The 16,671-nt window shown below is 41.2% G+C and overlaps 1 protein-coding gene across 1 annotated transcript; it reads right to left on the bottom strand.

The window, feature by feature from the left end:
• Positions 1-386: 386 nt before the first annotated feature.
• On the bottom strand, positions 387-16,368 carry LOC121199342 (apolipoprotein B-100-like). Its single transcript, XM_041063929.1, has 29 exons — positions 16,172-16,368; positions 15,795-15,824; positions 15,528-15,640; positions 15,293-15,438; positions 15,038-15,185; positions 14,719-14,871; positions 14,384-14,508; positions 14,190-14,275; positions 13,652-14,096; positions 13,419-13,533; positions 12,671-12,817; positions 12,367-12,578; positions 12,027-12,222; positions 11,743-11,922; positions 11,423-11,626; positions 11,156-11,323; positions 10,855-11,060; positions 10,511-10,693; positions 10,296-10,426; positions 9,992-10,202; positions 9,731-9,903; positions 9,237-9,397; positions 9,037-9,146; positions 8,575-8,948; positions 2,333-8,362; positions 2,131-2,242; positions 2,020-2,043; positions 1,716-1,902; positions 387-1,617 (listed from the first exon to the last, which is right to left on the bottom strand). Exons 1-29 carry the CDS (start codon positions 16,224-16,226, stop codon positions 622-624), a joined length of 11,421 nt encoding a protein of 3,806 aa, XP_040919863.1. The 5' UTR covers positions 16,227-16,368; the 3' UTR covers positions 387-621.
• Between the last annotated feature and the right edge of the window lie 303 nt (positions 16,369-16,671).

A 16,671-nucleotide genomic window follows, 5' to 3' on the forward strand; every position in this document is an offset into this window, starting at 1 on the left:
TCCTTGTACGCTCTGAACTTAATTATTTTTTTTGTATTGTTATTTTGTTAGTGTTGGAATTATTGAAACCTTTACAGTCTATGAGTGTGTAGTATAGTCAAACTCCGATTGAGTTGCTAATATGGAAAACTGTGGCTTGTGTGAGCTAATACATATTCAGATAAAAAAAGTACAAATTGGGTGGACAAAGAATATGAATTAGCTACTTAAGACAGCTAATTAATCACTTTTGCAATTTGTCAGTTATTTAAAAAGTACCCTTTCAGTGAGATTCATGCAAACTGCATGATTACATATAGTTTGAGTAGTTAGATTAACAGCTGCTCATTTATATAAAGTTTAGATGTGAATTTCAAAAAACATGAAGCAGGAAATCAGACATTTACCAACTGCACTGATGTAGTTTATTGATATTCCTCACTCTTTGCAGGGAGTTTCAGTAAAATGTCACATGTTCAATTTTCAATGTACACAACAAACCATCTAAATAAACATGATACAACAGGTGTTTCTGTTAAACTCATTGTTATAAATATGGTTAAGAGCTAATTGTCCATACTCCTTCCAAGCATGTGTTCTGAACAGATGGTAGTGTTTCATATGGACTTAGGCCTCAGTCTGTCACTGTTGGAAGGGAAATGGAAGGTCAAGCTCAAGCCTTCCTTCACTAACTTTCATGTAGGTTTGAAACTCCTCTGAAGCTTGCTGTAGGAAACCCTTAACTGTGTTATTGAACTGGTCCACTACATACATGAACATGTCCACAATGTACTCAAATGCATTGTTGAGCTGCTCCATATTCAGGGCAAAAATCTGGTCAACAACATTCTTTAGGACTGTGATAAAGCCACGATACAGGTCATTAATGTTGATGAACACTGCATCTAAGTAGTCAGACTTGACAGAGTCAGCAAACTCCTGAGATTTCTCAACAATAGCCTTCAGGGTCTCACCTATCTTCACAAGCATTGTATCAAGACTCTCCATATTTTTCACAAAGTCCACCAGTTCTTCAAATGTTTGCCTGAAGGCTGTTTTGACCTGATCCAAGATCTGGCTTCCAGTGATTGCATCACCAACGGGCATGCGTAATTTCATGCTACTGATCTTGTCAACAAAGATGTTATAGTAGACCTCCATGTTTTCATAGATTAAGTGGAGGGTTCTATCTAGCATAAATGCAATGCTCCTGGTCAGCCTCTGCAGGACCACAGGGAGAGTGGTCATCTCATCAGACCCAGGCAATTTGAACTGGGTCTCCCTCAAGACCTTAACAACAGCATCCAGGAAGACCTGGACGGTCTTCTGGTACTCTACAATGATGCTCCTGAAGAAGATCGACAGTTGGCTCATTTGATCATCGTAGCTGATTGCAGCATTATAGGCCTCCGTGATGCGATCAACAACAGTATTCTTCACTTCCTCCATGTTCCTTGTGATCTGGTACTTGTAAGCAAACGTTGTGAATGCAGAAATAATTGAGGGGAATCTCATCTTTAGCTCAGAGAGCATTACTTTTGGTGCCTCCATGTTGTAGGCAATCTGCAGATTCATCTTATCAGCATCCTTTGTAGATGATCTGATGACCAAGATGTCAACATCAACCTCTGGAGCAGACTGTTGACCAGAAGAAAATGAAATATTTAGACATGTTTTGATGTTTGTATTTAATTTTTCCACCAAAAAAAAAAAAAAAAAAAGTTGATGATACTCACAGGATAACGACTATAGACTCTTGCACTCATCTGAGATGGAAATCTGCTGTTGAACTGAAAGCCCATAAAGCCAGCAGATGGGGTCGATACTGAGGCGCTGAAAGCATCTCTGCTAGCAGCATAACGGAGGTTCACATCAGTAAAAGTTGGACTGGTGATGTCCACATTCAGGGTGTGGCTAGAGATGCTGGAAGAGAAAGACAGCATTTCAAACGAAAAATCCTGACTACTTCTCAATCCATTATTCAATCGGAATAAATTTGATTTGGACACATTAAATAACAATAGTAGACTGAATATTTACCTGTCATCAGTTTGGCGCTTCCTCCTAAAGTATGAAGAAAAGGAGTTAATTATTAAAACCTTGAGAGAGTTATTTAACATACTGTCTTTTAAAACAAACACCAAATATTACCTCAAGGCCTGGGAAATGGCATGATTGACATCCATGGTCAGGTCTCTATGTGTCAGGAAAGCCTTGCTAATCATGTTCAGAGCTTCATTCTCGAAGTTTACAGCAGTGGATGCTATTGAAAAAAAAATTCTTATCATTTAGTGCTTAACAATGCTTGCAACAAAAATCTGATAAATATGTTTGGGGATTTTCATCAACTCACCACCCAGGTCATATTCCAAGAAGACAAACACAGAGGTGGCAGAAGACTTAAAGGTGACTTCGAAGACTGGAACGTTGCCCTCAACCTCAGTTGCCAGGTTTATGGTGTACAGTGGGCTCACAAACTTGGCATTGGTAGAGATCTTCTGCTTGGCAGCTGTTACTTCAGCAAGAGTTTTCTCAAGGATAATGAATTCACCCAGGCTGCTTGGCTGAGAGATATTAATTTCAATATCTGCAGCCAAGGAGGACATTGGTGCAAAGTCAATGGTTGCCTGGACAATGTGTTTCCCATTGGTGATGAAATTGAACAGGTTTGCCTCATTGTTGCCAGTATATTTCAGCACTGCATACACACGACTGAGGGAGGCTTCAACAGCAAGATTCTCATTTACATCCATGGAAATCACTTTGTTTGTGCCATAGTTGAGTTTGGCATCAGCAATAAGTTTGGAGGTGGAACGTAGGCCATCATTATTGAGGTACAGATTAACCTCATTGTCAAGGACTCCCAAAATTAGATAATCCTCAAGCATAGTGCCATCCATGTTTCCTCTGGTGGATGACTCAATGGAAACATCCTCAAAGGTTCCCTCCAGCTTCAGACTGTGGTCAGTCTCAGCCTTTCCAATGGCATTGATCACAGGGATGTTGAAATCAGCCCTCATCCTGAAGGTGGAGACAGCATTTGCTTTGGTTTTGATGTCAGCAACCAGATTTTGATTTGCTTCCAGAATGAGTATAGGCAGAGAAATCTTTGCAATAGTAGCCACAGAAACCGCAGGCTCAAATGTCTCAGTACTCATACTGATGGTGCTGTCATGAGTGCCTTCAATGTGACGATTTTCAAGGGACAGGGAGTTTGCCAACTTGATTCCTCTCTTGGTGGTCAGGCTGGTGGTGCCATCAAGTTTGGCTTTGAGACCCTCAAACACAGAAGCTGTGGTAGCTCCCAGACGGAACACAAGATCATCCTCCACATACAGTCCAGCATTGACATTCAGATTGATGATGGCAGACTTGAAGGCCAGTTCTGTGATCAGGTTACCCACAGAGGGAATCTGGATCACACCCATCATATCAACAAGCGGGGCAGACTGGCTTTTCTGATAAACAATCTTGGCATCTACATCAAAAGTCTGTTCAGTGGTAGTCAAAATGTTCTTCAATCCAGTCTGCTCATATAAGTTCAGGTCACTGATAGCTGGAGTACGGAAGTCAACAAATGGCAGATCAAGTTCAGGAATGCTGATGGGGGATGTCAGGAAGTCAATGTTGGCTTCACCGTCTAGGGCAACAAAGATGCCAGCCTCATTTTCATTATTGTCAACAGTGAAGTTGTAGGACATTTTGTACTGATTAAGGCGAGCTAGAGCTGCTGTGCTCATCTGTTGGCTGTCTGGTCTGATGGTGGCTGAGTAATCATTCTGCAGATCTATCTTAGCTGTCAGAGTATTAAAAATGTTGACCTTTGCATTTCCTTTGTTTTGGAATTCAAAGACAAACTCAACAGGACGAGCTACAATGTGGATTCCATTTGACAGGACTCCACTGAGTACACCATACAGCTCTGTGTCATGGTTTGCTTTCAGCTCAATCTTCATATCATAAAGGTTGCCATGTCCAGATGCCACAAGAAGACTGTTCTTAATGATTGGTGCTTCTGCCTCATTGCGGACATTAAATTTGAAGTAGGTAAAGGTGCCAAATTCAGCAGAAATCTGTTGTTTCATTTTTAAGATGGAAGAGTCTGTGTCACCAGAGAAAGTGAGAGTAACCATACTAGGAGTTAGTGAGAAAAATAAGTTGCTCTTGTGGTTGCTATCATCATCATTAACCTTGCCAATGCCTGAATTGTCAACTGTTAGACTGAAACTGAGGCCGTCTTGGTGAGCAATTGATTTCTGTGTTAAAGTGGCCTCACTTTGAATATCGAAAATTGGGAGGTTCACTTCATGAGCGTAAGCTGTTTCGAGAGAGGCAGACATACCTCCTTCCATAGCAATAAAGGCTGTGTTCATAAACTCAGCACTGTAAGGTGCAGTGGAAACCCTAACTGCAGTCTTGGCTTGAGCCTGGCCTGACAGGCCATAGAGAGTTAGAGATGCCTGATGCTCTACTGCGAGAGCAGGATGGTTGAACTTTAGGGTCTCGGCTACAAGAACACGACTCATTTTTGGGAATGCAATGCGGGCAGTGGAGTCAAATTTGTAATTAAGAAGTCCAAAACTTGGAGCTGTCGCCAGAGATGTAAGGAATCCAGTGAACTGAGGTGTCATTTTATTCTCAGTGGAGTTCTGGAACTCGGCCGATGTCTTTACATTGTAGAAGGGAGTGAGGACTTTGATCTCACCATAGATTTTACCAAAACTTGGGACCATGATTTCACTTGGAATGGTTGGCAGCTTGATCTCAGGAACCTGAAGAGACTTAACAAGCTTTTCTACAGGAACTTGTGGGATGGTAGGGAATGACATCTCAGGAAGAGTGAATTCTGGGATGGTTATCTCAGGCATGGAGGGAAGGTAACTCATTGTCAGGTCTCCAAAGAAAGCATCCACATCAGGCATCTTGATGTCAAAGTTTAGAATGAAATTAATAAGCTCAATAATTCTCTGCTTGATGTCGTCAAAGGAAATTGTGGTGGCTTTTACACTGTAGAAGTTAAGGATGGTGAATTCAGGGATGTCCAGTTGTGTTGGGATTTCAAACTGTTCAAGCTTATCCATGCTGAATGCCATGGAAGGCACAACAAGATCAGTGAAAGGAACAGTGAAGGATGGCACGTTCAACTCAGCTTTCTTCAGTTCAGTCATCAGGCCGTTAATTATCTGCTGAATCTCACTGATGATTTTTTGCTCAGGTGCCACCTTCTTAATCATCTCAACCACACTGGAGAACATATCAGCAATGATGGCCATGACCCTCCCATAGTACATGGTCACAGATTCCAGATAAGAGGTAATCTCAGCTTTGATATCCAGATCTGTAATTTCCTGTTTAACAAATTGAGCAAACCCCTTAAGATTTTCCAGCACGACCTCGTCAATGACGTTCTTTATCGATTTAATCATTTCTGAAATTTTGATTTCTCTCAGGCGTTCCATGAAGCCTCTTAAAGAGGATAAGACAAGATTGATAAAATCTCTTGTTGCCTCAAATTTCTGGGGGATTTCAAGAGTCCGGATCAGCTCATTCAGGTAAGCTGTGTACTCAGCAATAATCTGATTGGTATAATCCACAAAATCGTTGTAATTCAATGAATTCAGCTGTTGTACAATAGTTTCAATACACATGTTCAGCTGTTGAATTATATCCTTGACTTCAGTCGATTTCAAGTATTTGATAACATCCTGGAAGACCTGCATGAATTTGGTAGGTATGTCTGCATCATTCACCATCTTGACTACAACCCTGATGGTTTCTTCAATTCTGAACTGCTGAATGAGCTCCACTGCCTTTTCCATGACAGCCTGGATCTTTTTGTCAGCCTCAAACTTGACAATCAACTCTCTCATCTTGGCATAGAATCTGTTGATCTTACCTAGGATGTCAAAGTCCTGAATCATTTCTCTAATATAATCTGTTATTTCACTGAGAATCTCTGTAGGAAAACGACGGACTAATTCCTCAACATAAGCCTTGAAGTTGACAGATGAAATATACCTCTTCAGCTGAGCAACAAACTCCTGCATGTCAAAGGTCTCAATTATTTGTTTCATATCTCTCATCAGGGTTTGGAGTTTAGCCATGATTTCATACTTGGCATCAATATCATGCAGGAATGCAATACTGCTGCCCTTCAGTTTTTCCAAGTCAATCTGCTGGACCACGTCTCTTATGGTATCAATCACATACACAACCATAGCCTTGATGTTATATTCCTCATTAAAGGCATTCAGCTGTTGCTGGATATTCTGGATGAGGGTTTCAGGGAGTGTGCCACTAACAATAATCTCCTTCATCATACCAGCAAAGCGTTGGATGTAAACAGTGAGATCAGCCAGCAGTTTTTCAACAGTGATCTTCAGGTTTCTCAAAGAAGCCTCCACATCCTCCATAGAGATGGCATATTCTTGGGTAAAATCACTGAAATGCTGCTTCAGTTGAATTACCTTGTCTTCTACATTCAATTGAGAAACAAAGTCACTTACATGCTGGGGCAGAGCTTCGAGTTTAGCCCTTATCTCTTCATTGTTGATGTAGTCTTGTAGTGCCTCAGCAACACGCACAACAAAGCCCTTGATGCTTTCCAAGAAGGCAGGCAGATTTTCAATCAGAGGGATCTGAATTATATGACTGTCTGTGTTCTTGTCATACTTGAGGAAGCCAGAGATGGTGAATTCCTGGTTGTCTGTGGTGTCTGTGTTGAGAATGTTTGTGTGGATTGTGCCAGAAACCTCAATCCCAGTTCTCTCAGCAGTATTGTAAACACTCATGTCCTGATTGAAGGCATGCTCATTAATTTTTGACTTCATTGTAAAACTGGTCCTCTGCTCTTGGAGTGACATTGCAGTGTCCATGTTGTTGTCAATAATAGTCTGAAGAGAAAAGCCATTATCTAGCTGCTGGGTAACTGATGCTCTGCATTCATGTGAGCTAGCAAAAGCCAGGGGTTGTGCTCTGAGGAGGAACTTGCCATAGAGCTGGGCACTGTGCTTTCCATACATGGTGATGTCTCCATCAGCATTGAAGATGGCATCAAGGTTGAAATCAAAAGGAACAATGCTGCAGTGGATGGTGTGATCAAAGCGCATTGGCTGTGAGTTGAAACGGGCATTGTTGGTGATCCTGGCAGCAAGACCGACAACCTCAAGCTCAGTATTCTGGTTCATGTGAGTTCCAAGGAGTTTTCCAGTGGTGCTGCACTTTGCATTAGCTGTCATATCAGCATAATTTACCTCATAGATGTGCTTGATCTCTTCTTCACCATAGATAGCTTTCAGGTGTCCTGTCAGGTCCATCTTGTAAAGCTCTGCCTTCAGCTGAGCCTCATTAATGAAGTTGGCATCCAAAAGTTTCAGGTTGTTATTAACATTTGCAGAAGCAGTGTAGGGTTTCAGGTTGATGGCAATATCATGAATGTAAGAGGCATATTCACTTGCAGTGGCTTCAGCCTTGGAATTGAAGTCAAGGCCAGAAAGAGTAATGATCAGAGTGTTGGCATTGTCAACCTCGATGTCACGCATTGCAGCCTTGTTGGTAATGGTCAAAGTAGCTCTTGAAGCATCAAGCTCAGCAGTGAAGGTGTTTTCTAGGGACAGAGGACTCTGCAGGGTGGTTGTTCCACTTGTTGTCAAACCGTCCTTGTTCATCCTCAGAGTAGCCTTGTGAGTAGCCTCATTCTCAAGAAGTTTCACTGAGGCATCGCTGTTTACAGCCAGGCCATTCACATCAAGAGAGGCAGTCAGCAGAGAGTAAACACGGTTTTCAGAGTGGTCTGCATTTGTCTCCATCCTCAGGACAACTTCACCAGCACCAGCAGAGGCTTCTGCCTGGTTGCGGATCTTCATGCCAAGAGCAAGGGCATTTGCATCACATTTCAGTGACAGCTTGCTGTCTTTGAAGGAAAGCTCAACAACATGAGTCAAGATGTTGTCAAAGGCATTGGTGTTAGACACAACTGAGAATTCACCATTGACAAGGGATGCTGCAACTGTGTTCTGGACCTTAACAATTGTGGAGTCAAACTGAACAGTAGAATCGATCTTTGCCTCTGGCCTGAATGGGAAGATGGTAAATGACTGAGTTGAAACTGTCTTGCCATACATGGGTCCAGCCTTGAGCATTCCCTCAAGGTTGCTGTCAGCAGAGATTTCTTCAGTGTTGATTCCAGCCATACCTGTGTGCTCTAGTGCAAAATTAAGACCAAATGGACTTGTAGCTTCAATCTTGCTGCTTGATTTCAAATTCAGCTTGTCGGTGATGGTTGCATCCTCGATGATACTAAAACTGGCTTCAATGAATTTATGGGCCAAAGAGCCTTTCAAATGGCCATTAATGGAATCAGTGGTGGCCAGACTTCCAGAGCCTAAATGACAAAGAAAAAAAAAATAGATTCATAGTGTGATTACTTTTTTGACAAATCCATTTATACAATATATGTAACTGAAATAGGAGAAGGAAACTGTGACTGACGTTCTACCAAGAGGGAACACTATATCATTTTAACTGTATAAGAAAAACATGGATGTAAGGAAGAAGTATGTAAGAAATTCATTAATAGTATTTATTCTAAAATACCTTCAATCTTTACTGAGAGGATGTCAAGTGGTGAGGTTCCTTTCACATCAAACATAGCTGAGTAGCTTGGTGTTTCCACAACATCTTTGCCAGCAGCCATTGAGGCCTCCAATTCATACAGGTTGCTCCTGATCAGAGTTGAAACCTCAGCTTTGCCAAAAAGAGGAATAGACAGAGTGAGGCTCTCGGGGACAACAAGTTCTGGGATGGGAATCTCCATGGAGACGATCTCCAGTCCAAACTGGGGTAGAGACACGCTAGGTGTGGTCAAGGCTGGAGGGAAGTTAAGCTCCTCTGTTGACTTTCCTCCGAGAGGGAGAGGGATGGCGATGGTGAAGCGCTCATTGTTGAAGTGGTAAATGGCCTTTGCCTCACTGTTAAAAAGACAAAAGTAAAATACATTAATGATTTAGAAAAAAAAAACCCTCATAATTTAGTTACCATGGAGATTATCACACTTACGTATTCAGGAACAGTGTCTCTGGCAAGGAAATCTCAGAAATATCAGGTATTCTGAAGTTCTGAATGTAAGGTATATCAGCACCATATTTTTCCATGTAGTTGTTTGCTGCCTAAAAAAAGAAAAGAAAAGTAGTGTTTTATGCATGTTTCACATTTGAAATAAAGAAAACCAGAATAATTGTTATGTCTAAGACTCATACCTCCACAAACTTCATGAAAATGTGACGGACTTTCATGTCAGTCTGCCCGACCTGGGCGTCGAGAAGTTGGTTGCCATATTTCTCAAACACATCAGCATTTGGCAAGATAGTAGTCTCAGTGTTCACATCAGACTTGAACTCAACCTGAATCTTGCTGGCATCTGCAACAGTAGAGATCAATTAAACTTACTTAATCTTGACAAAATAACATTTCCCTCTCAAGCAAACTGGCAGATTTACAACTAAAAGGTTTTTGCTTTGATGACTGATGAAATCCTCATTCCATCTCATTAATTGCCCCCTCAAACAGAGTAACCTTTAAATTAGTTTAAATAAGATTAGTTTTGGGCCATCTATTAAGGCCTCCGATTTGAACCATAATTCTTAGTGTTGCTATGTTTACGATGTGACCCAGGATTTTATGCAGCTGTCTGAGACATGATAGACTTTTAAACTAATTGCTTTGTATCATTCTGAAAAAAACAAAACATTACCATATTTCATTGCAATTTTCTGCTCAGAGCTGGCATCCATGAACTTGATTTCACTCTTGATCTCCAATTCCAGTTCTTCATCACGCTTCATATTGGCTGTGACAGTGGCATCAGTACTGACTGAAGGGACGAGAAGCTGGACTTGCAGCATACCTTCCTTCATAGCCTTCAGACTGAATGTTATACAAGTGAGTCAGTTTAATCTCAGTGATGAGAGTGACAGTAATGTTATTTCATGAGGATTTATAGTTAATTTCTTACTTGGCACGGCCAACCAGCGAGAGCTGAGGGACATTCTTGTTTATAAAGTCCAGAGAGATTGAGTGAGTTCCTTTGCCCTTGGTGTTTCCATCAACAACACCCAGCCTGAGTCCAGCTTCCACATCGTAGTCAGGGATCTGGATGTCAGCTGTGATGACATTCTTCCTCCTGTTATATTTCATGATTGCTCTGGCTTCAGTGGGCTCTGCACCTGTTGTTGGCCAACCAACAGATTAATATTACACTAAACTTCCAAATTGCTTTAATAATAAGATGGAAATCATGTTTCGGCATTGTACATTACCTTCAGCCCTCAGAATGAGCTTCACAGAGTCAACCTTCTGCCGGCCCTCGTCTCCCTCCCTGAGGAGCTCGTAGGCAACAGTGGCTGTATACTCAGTGACTTCACCGGTGGGGTGGAGCTCCACAGCAAATCTGTGAATGATAATTTAATATTTTAGTTCAATGAGTTAATGTGACAGACTATTATTTGCTGGTGGTTTTGAAAATCCTACTCACTTGCTGTCTCCAGTGAAGGGGAAGTAGGGGGCTGTGTCTTGAGAGAAAGCATCGACGTACTGCAGAGCTGTGCAATATTTCATTCCAGCGAAGACGGGAGTGCACTCACTAACATCAACCTTGTCCATTACCATAGGGGGGATGGTCTTCACCTCTGATCCAGTCACTGCTACCAGGGTGTTTCTAAATTTTAAATGTAGCAAAGTTAAATTTGGACTTTGACTGTAATTTTAATGTGAGGAAAGTTGATTGCACAGGCTAGCTAGGTTAACAGCCACAGTACAACCAGTGGTGCAAAGAAGCTTCTGCTTTCAAAATGTCTGAAAGTGACTACTTAGGCTTACGTCATTTTGATGAGCTTTGTAGGAGTCATTGGTGCAGGAATAGTCAACTTGACTAGGTCACGTCCCATGGAGATCTTGGCACTGAGCCCGCTCTCGTGGAAGATGTTGGTGTGCATCTCTAATCCTGAATTGACATATTCAGGGATGTGGGAGCCAACCTGAGTTACAAACTCAATGCCAGCGGAGGGCATGAAGGTAACTTCGCTCTGTGAGGAAACAAAGTAGAAACATGAACAACTGTCTTAATGCTGTGTAACAGGAAAAACTTTAGGTGGCATTTGAACAAATATAGGATAGTTACCATGTCGCGAGCAACCTTAAGTCCACCCTTGATTCCAGGGGTGAAAGTGCCAGACAGTGCAATCCTCAGTGGAACACCAGTCACAGTAGGCAGGAAGAATTCATTGTCCATGAAGATGTAGTGGGCAAAGATTGTGTTGTCAGCCTTAGTCATCAAAGCCTTCATTAGCTGTGGCAGGAAAAAACATAAAAACAAAGATGTAACTCAAATAATAAACAATAAAAATAATAAATAACTAAATCCGTTTAAAAACAAAATTTGACTTACATCACTGGGGAACATCTTGAACATGCTGTCAATCATCATGGCAGCAGAATAGGCCATCTCCTCCATGTCATTTGTCCTCAAATATCCCAGCTCATTTCCCAGAAGTCTCAGATAAACCATTGCCTCAGGAGACTGTGCGTTCTTCAGTTCCCTCACCAGTTTGTTGAGGTTGCGTCCAATCTCTCTCATCAGGTTCTGGGAGGCCTATGCATGTATATGTCCATACTGCATTACTGAATTCATTCTAGTTTGTAAAAACTCTGCCTCATAATTAGTGATGAGATATTTTATACATTTATATATAAGATTTCTCTGAATACCTGTCTCCTCATCCTGTCCCTCTTAAGAGTAGGTAGCATGTTCTGCAGGATCTCATTGACTCTAAATGGCATGTTGTCAGAGACAAAGTACATCATCTTCAGGGCAGTGTCAGGGAAGAATCCATTCTCTCCAAACAGGGCATCAACAGTAGGCTCAAATCCTTTGCCCTCCATTCCAATCTGTAAAGGTTTGAAAGGTACATTTTTTTTTTCATAGTCACAACTTAACTTACTGGAAAATTGACTCAAAGCACAGTTTGAATTAAATATCTCAAAATGTTTACCTCCATCATGTCAATTTCATAACCAAATGCCTTCAGAGTCATTTCAAGCATGACCTCCTTGGGCAGATAGCTGGTACCCTCAAAGATCATGTTGCCCTCCACAGATCCAATCTTGTAGTTGCGAGAGAACTTGGTTGGGTCCATAATTGGCCCAATCTCATTACCCTGCAGGGCATCACGAATCTTCTGTCTCAGTCTGTATGAAAGCAAAAAAAAAAAAAAAAAAAAAAAAAAAAAAAAAAAAAAAGTTTCAGTGAGTCACTTTAGAGGGGTAAAGTCAAATCAAGACCCCTATAAGTAGTTAGAAGAGGGGGCAGTAAATAATCTTCACATTACTCACTCTTCAGTCTCAGGCTCAGTGGAAGATAAAATGTTGGTAATGTGGGAGATGACAAAGCTCTTGACTTGTTCGTCCTGCTCATTGGACAAGGCATCAGTCAGCTGGGCCAGTTCACTTGGCAGGGGATCCTTCATAAGCACCAGATATGCAGCAATACGCTTCTGCATGGGGCTGGTGCTGTCCAAAAGCACCTGCATGAGAACCTCTCTGCCCTGTGACCAAGAGAGACCAATAAAATCAGCATCAGTAATACAAGCATAATGATTCTAATGAGCTGTTAAATCAATTCAATTCTTTTACTTGCCTCCTCAGGGACAGGAGTCAGCCTGTACACTTGGACGGCAGCCTGCTGCACAGCCAGGGAAGCTGCAGGCTGGTTCACACACTGGATCACAGCGGCTCTCAGTGCAGGGCTAGCAGGTATCACAGCTGGAGCCATGTTTCCAACAACCTAGAATCGAAACAAAAGTAATCATTCTCCTTATTGGAAAGAAACTAAATTCAGACATGCTTTGGGAAATCATTTTTTCTAAAGTGAGGGGTGTAACCGGCTTTTTTCAAATACAGATCATGCTTTCCTTGACTTTTACTACAACACATGGCACTTTCCATTGAGCATAAATTTCTACTGTGTTAGAAAGACTGAGGTGCATAATCTTACATACCCAATCAGAATGAGAAAACTTTATTGCCAGGTATGTTACACATACAAGGAATTTGACGTGGTGTTGTTGGTGCAAAAAACAGACCAATTGGACTGACAAGTCCCATAACACAAAGTTGAACAAGAAAAAAAAAAAAGTTTTAATACTAAAATAAGAGAAAGAAGAAGTACTAAGAGGAAGGAAGTCTGTACAAAGCATCTGGAATTGACACTTGTTAATTTCATGTTATGGAAATAATCATTCTGTATAACATAATAAATTTAATGTAATTTTAATTTTATATTTTACATGCATTCAAAGTACCAGGATGTCAGCTTCAATTAATACATTCAATTTAATTAATCCTTTCATTCATGTCCATTTTGAACAACTGGGTGAGACACCTACCCTCAGAGTCATGAAAGTGTTGTCCTTGTCACCAGAACAGTCTCCCAGCTGAGCAGCCATGAACTCAGCCACAGAGTGAATCTCAGGGATCAGTTTTCCTTCAGCTTTGTAAAACCTGTTGAAGGGAAAATGGAAAAATTTAAATTTGAACCCTTTGTGTCTTTTACCCACAGGGCAGAAAACATTATTCAGCTATTCTTCCATGTAGAATAAAGTGAGATTACTTCACTCACCTCTTGACAACATTGCTCAGGGCATACATGATGGGCTTGCTGGACTTGTATTTGGCCATTGCGAGCATATCATTGATCAGGAGGGCAGAGGGATTGGACATGAATCCCAAAGCAAAAACAGCAGCATCAACCTCAAGTGAAGAGCTGTCTAAGGTCCTGAGGATCTGCATGATGGCACTGCTGCACTCAGGGGTTCCACACTGGGCCAGAACCTGGTAGGTCAGGACACGGGACACAGCAATAGCCTCAGGAATGATGGGACTCAGGGTCTCGGCCTTCATTCCACGGACCATGGTGACAAGCTTGTGGAAGAGGTGGGCCCTCCTCTCACCCTCTGTCTCGGGCAGATTGGCCAGTTCTCTCAGGAGGTTCAGGCCTGCATCTTTATCCTGGACAGCACTCTTGTCCTCCACAGCCTCCATGTGAAGACCCTTGACAATGTCAGCTGTGATACACGAGTAATGTGGTTACAGTGAGTTACCTTTAATTACCATTTTAAAACAATCAAATATAAATCAAAACAGGACAGTGAGCTTACTGTGTTCAAAGACTCTGTCGTTGTGAGGAGAAACCTGAACCAGAGTCAGTTCTTGCTTTCCAACATTGGTGACTCCATACTGTCCCCTGTGGAGAGGCAACGCAGGGTTAAAATTACTGTAGAAACCTTTGGTCAGTCGTCAGTGCATGTACTTACAGAGCATGGTATAGAGTGCACCATAGAGTTTGACTTACTTGTGTGAGAATGGAATGAGGATGTGGTTCTCAGTGCAGGACCCTGAGGTCATGTGTTTCTTCTCATTGTCGAACCTGTAGTTGCAGGTCTGGGAGCTTCTGACCAGCTGAGCGAGAGGGTAGTGCTGAAAGACAGACAAATAATGATACAGTGTTAGGGATTATTAGAAATAAAAGTTCTTGTAATCTGCAACAGCTCTGACAAACCTAAAATTATTCCACAGTAAATGTGGTTAGTAAAAGTTACTATTATTATTATTTTAAATAAATCATCTCTGATGATCACCCAAAAGCTTAATGTTGCCACTTCACATCAAGGTTGGAACATGTCTTACCATGCCAGAGATCAGTGCCAGGGGGCTGGTGTAATCTCTCATTGGGACAAATCTGTCACATCTGGACAGATCCCTGTTCAGGCTGATATCAGTTGCAATGTCCTCTCTGGCATTGACGGTGTAATAGGTCTTGCACTTGCCGTGGATAGTGGGCTAAAATGAAGATGTTAAAGATGATCAGAAGACAAAATGTGCCTTTATAATGAACGACAGAAAGCCATTTCAGCTTTTTTTTTTCTTGATACCATGAGAGTGGTACTGAAATATTCGTCATGATGGCTTGTGGATTTTTAAGCATTTTCACAGTAAATCAATGTACCATATTCTTGTTCTTGTCTTCTTCCACCAGAGGCACAGCCAAGGCAGAGATGATGCCCCTCTTGAAGTTCAGGATGGTTGTTGTCTCACCCTCCTCAGGGTACAGTTTCACATCATACACACCCTCAACCACAACTTTCAGAGGATACCTATGAGAAAATGTGGGATATTACAACCCCCTCATAAATACCAGATTTGTGATAAAAATTCAAAATAGATAATATCTGACAGCAGGGATTTTCATGAAGTAGCATACCTCTCCATTTCAGCAGCAAAGGCATCAGAGCTCGGTGCAGGACCAAACACAGGGTTGCCCTCTGCGTCCATGTCGACCACCTCCTTCAGGCTACAGCCAGTGGTGCGGACGATAAAACTACAAGTCTGAGGCACTTCAATTTCAACCTGTGAGAGGAGGTAAATGTTTAGTTTCTCTCAGTCCTTGAGGGAAAAAAAAACAAAAACAAAAAAACTGTGAAAGATGTTTCTCGTACCGTGCAAGAGGCCTTGGGTCCGTTCTTGAGGGGTGAGGCTCCATTAATGGCATTCAAAGATTCAGCCTCATACTGGTATTCATACTTGTGAAGGGTCTTGTACCTTTTGGCCACTAGAAAAGAAAATCAATAATTACATAACAGAAGAGATTTTGTATGTAAAAAGCATAATCTATTAAAATCTATTAAAATTATTGTAAATGTGTAGACTGGATGTCAACACAAAAATTAACCTTATGTTATTGAGTTTACAACTAAGTAACTTACATAGGCAGGTTGGCTGATCATCTTGGGCAACTGTTCAGAAAAAAGTCAGAGAATTTAGATTTTAGTCTTTATAATGCAACTGAAAACAATCTGAATGTGAAATATATTCACATTAAAAGTACCATTTCTTCAATAATCCATGTGTCCTACATCATTAATCTGTGTGATTTTTATGTGGGTGTCATTTAACTATTTCTGACAAATTCTTACATGTTATTTTAAAAATCAGAGAAAATATAAAGGTTTGTAAAAAAAAAAAAAAAAAAAAAAAAAGAAGTCTATATATAGATATATAGCTTTTTTGGCAACAAAACAGTGGGACTAAGTTAAAAAAATAACTGTTAAAACATGGTCAAGTTTTTCTAAGAACTACTTACAAGCCAAGGCAGATGTGCTGAGGAGCAGCAAAAGGCAGAGCTTTGAGTCCCCCATGATGGGTTCTTTCGAAGCTCTCTCCCTTGAGGTTGGCGAGTACTCAGACGAGACTGAGATCGCAGCTTCAGCTCAGGGTTTTTATACCCACGGCTGGGCTCAGTCCGAGGACTGGGAGGCACAGATGGTGGTTTGAACGCTCAAAGTCCACCCCACCCTCCTGTGTGGAGGGACAAAGGGAAAAGGTTTGAAAGGATATTTGTATCTCAAAGCACAAGCTTACAAAATTGACCATTTGTGTTAAATCCACTGTCAAAATCTTTTAACTGTATCAAAGATGCATTTTATGGATGTTTGAATGCTGATAAAATCTGGATGAGATTTTTTGATTGATCAAAGCACATAAAAGGTTAGTCTTATCAGATACTAGTAGTTTTATAATATTTTATTGCTTCTAATTTATTTCTCAATAAAAAGAGTTACACAGTCTGCAGTCTGTTAAATA

Source organism: Toxotes jaculatrix, chromosome 19 (genome assembly GCF_017976425.1).
Source record: "Toxotes jaculatrix isolate fToxJac2 chromosome 19, fToxJac2.pri, whole genome shotgun sequence".
Lineage (NCBI taxonomy): Eukaryota > Metazoa > Chordata > Actinopteri > Toxotidae > Toxotes > Toxotes jaculatrix.

What these genes read in the sequence shown, in the direction of transcription:
- LOC121199342 (XM_041063929.1), bottom strand. Translation starts at nt 16,226, where the DNA reads ATGGGGGACTCAAAGCTCTGCCTTTTGCTGCTCCTCAGCACATCTGCC. An exon ending in TTAAGGTTGCTCGCGACATG is followed by an intron (nt 11,061 to 11,155) that starts GTAACTATCCTA and finishes GTTTCCTCACAG; the next exon opens with AGCGAAGTTACCTTCATGCC. An exon ending in TTTTCATGAAGTTTGTGGAG is followed by an intron (nt 9,147 to 9,236) that starts GTATGAGTCTTA and finishes TTCTTTTTTTAG; the next exon opens with GCAGCAAACAACTACATGGA.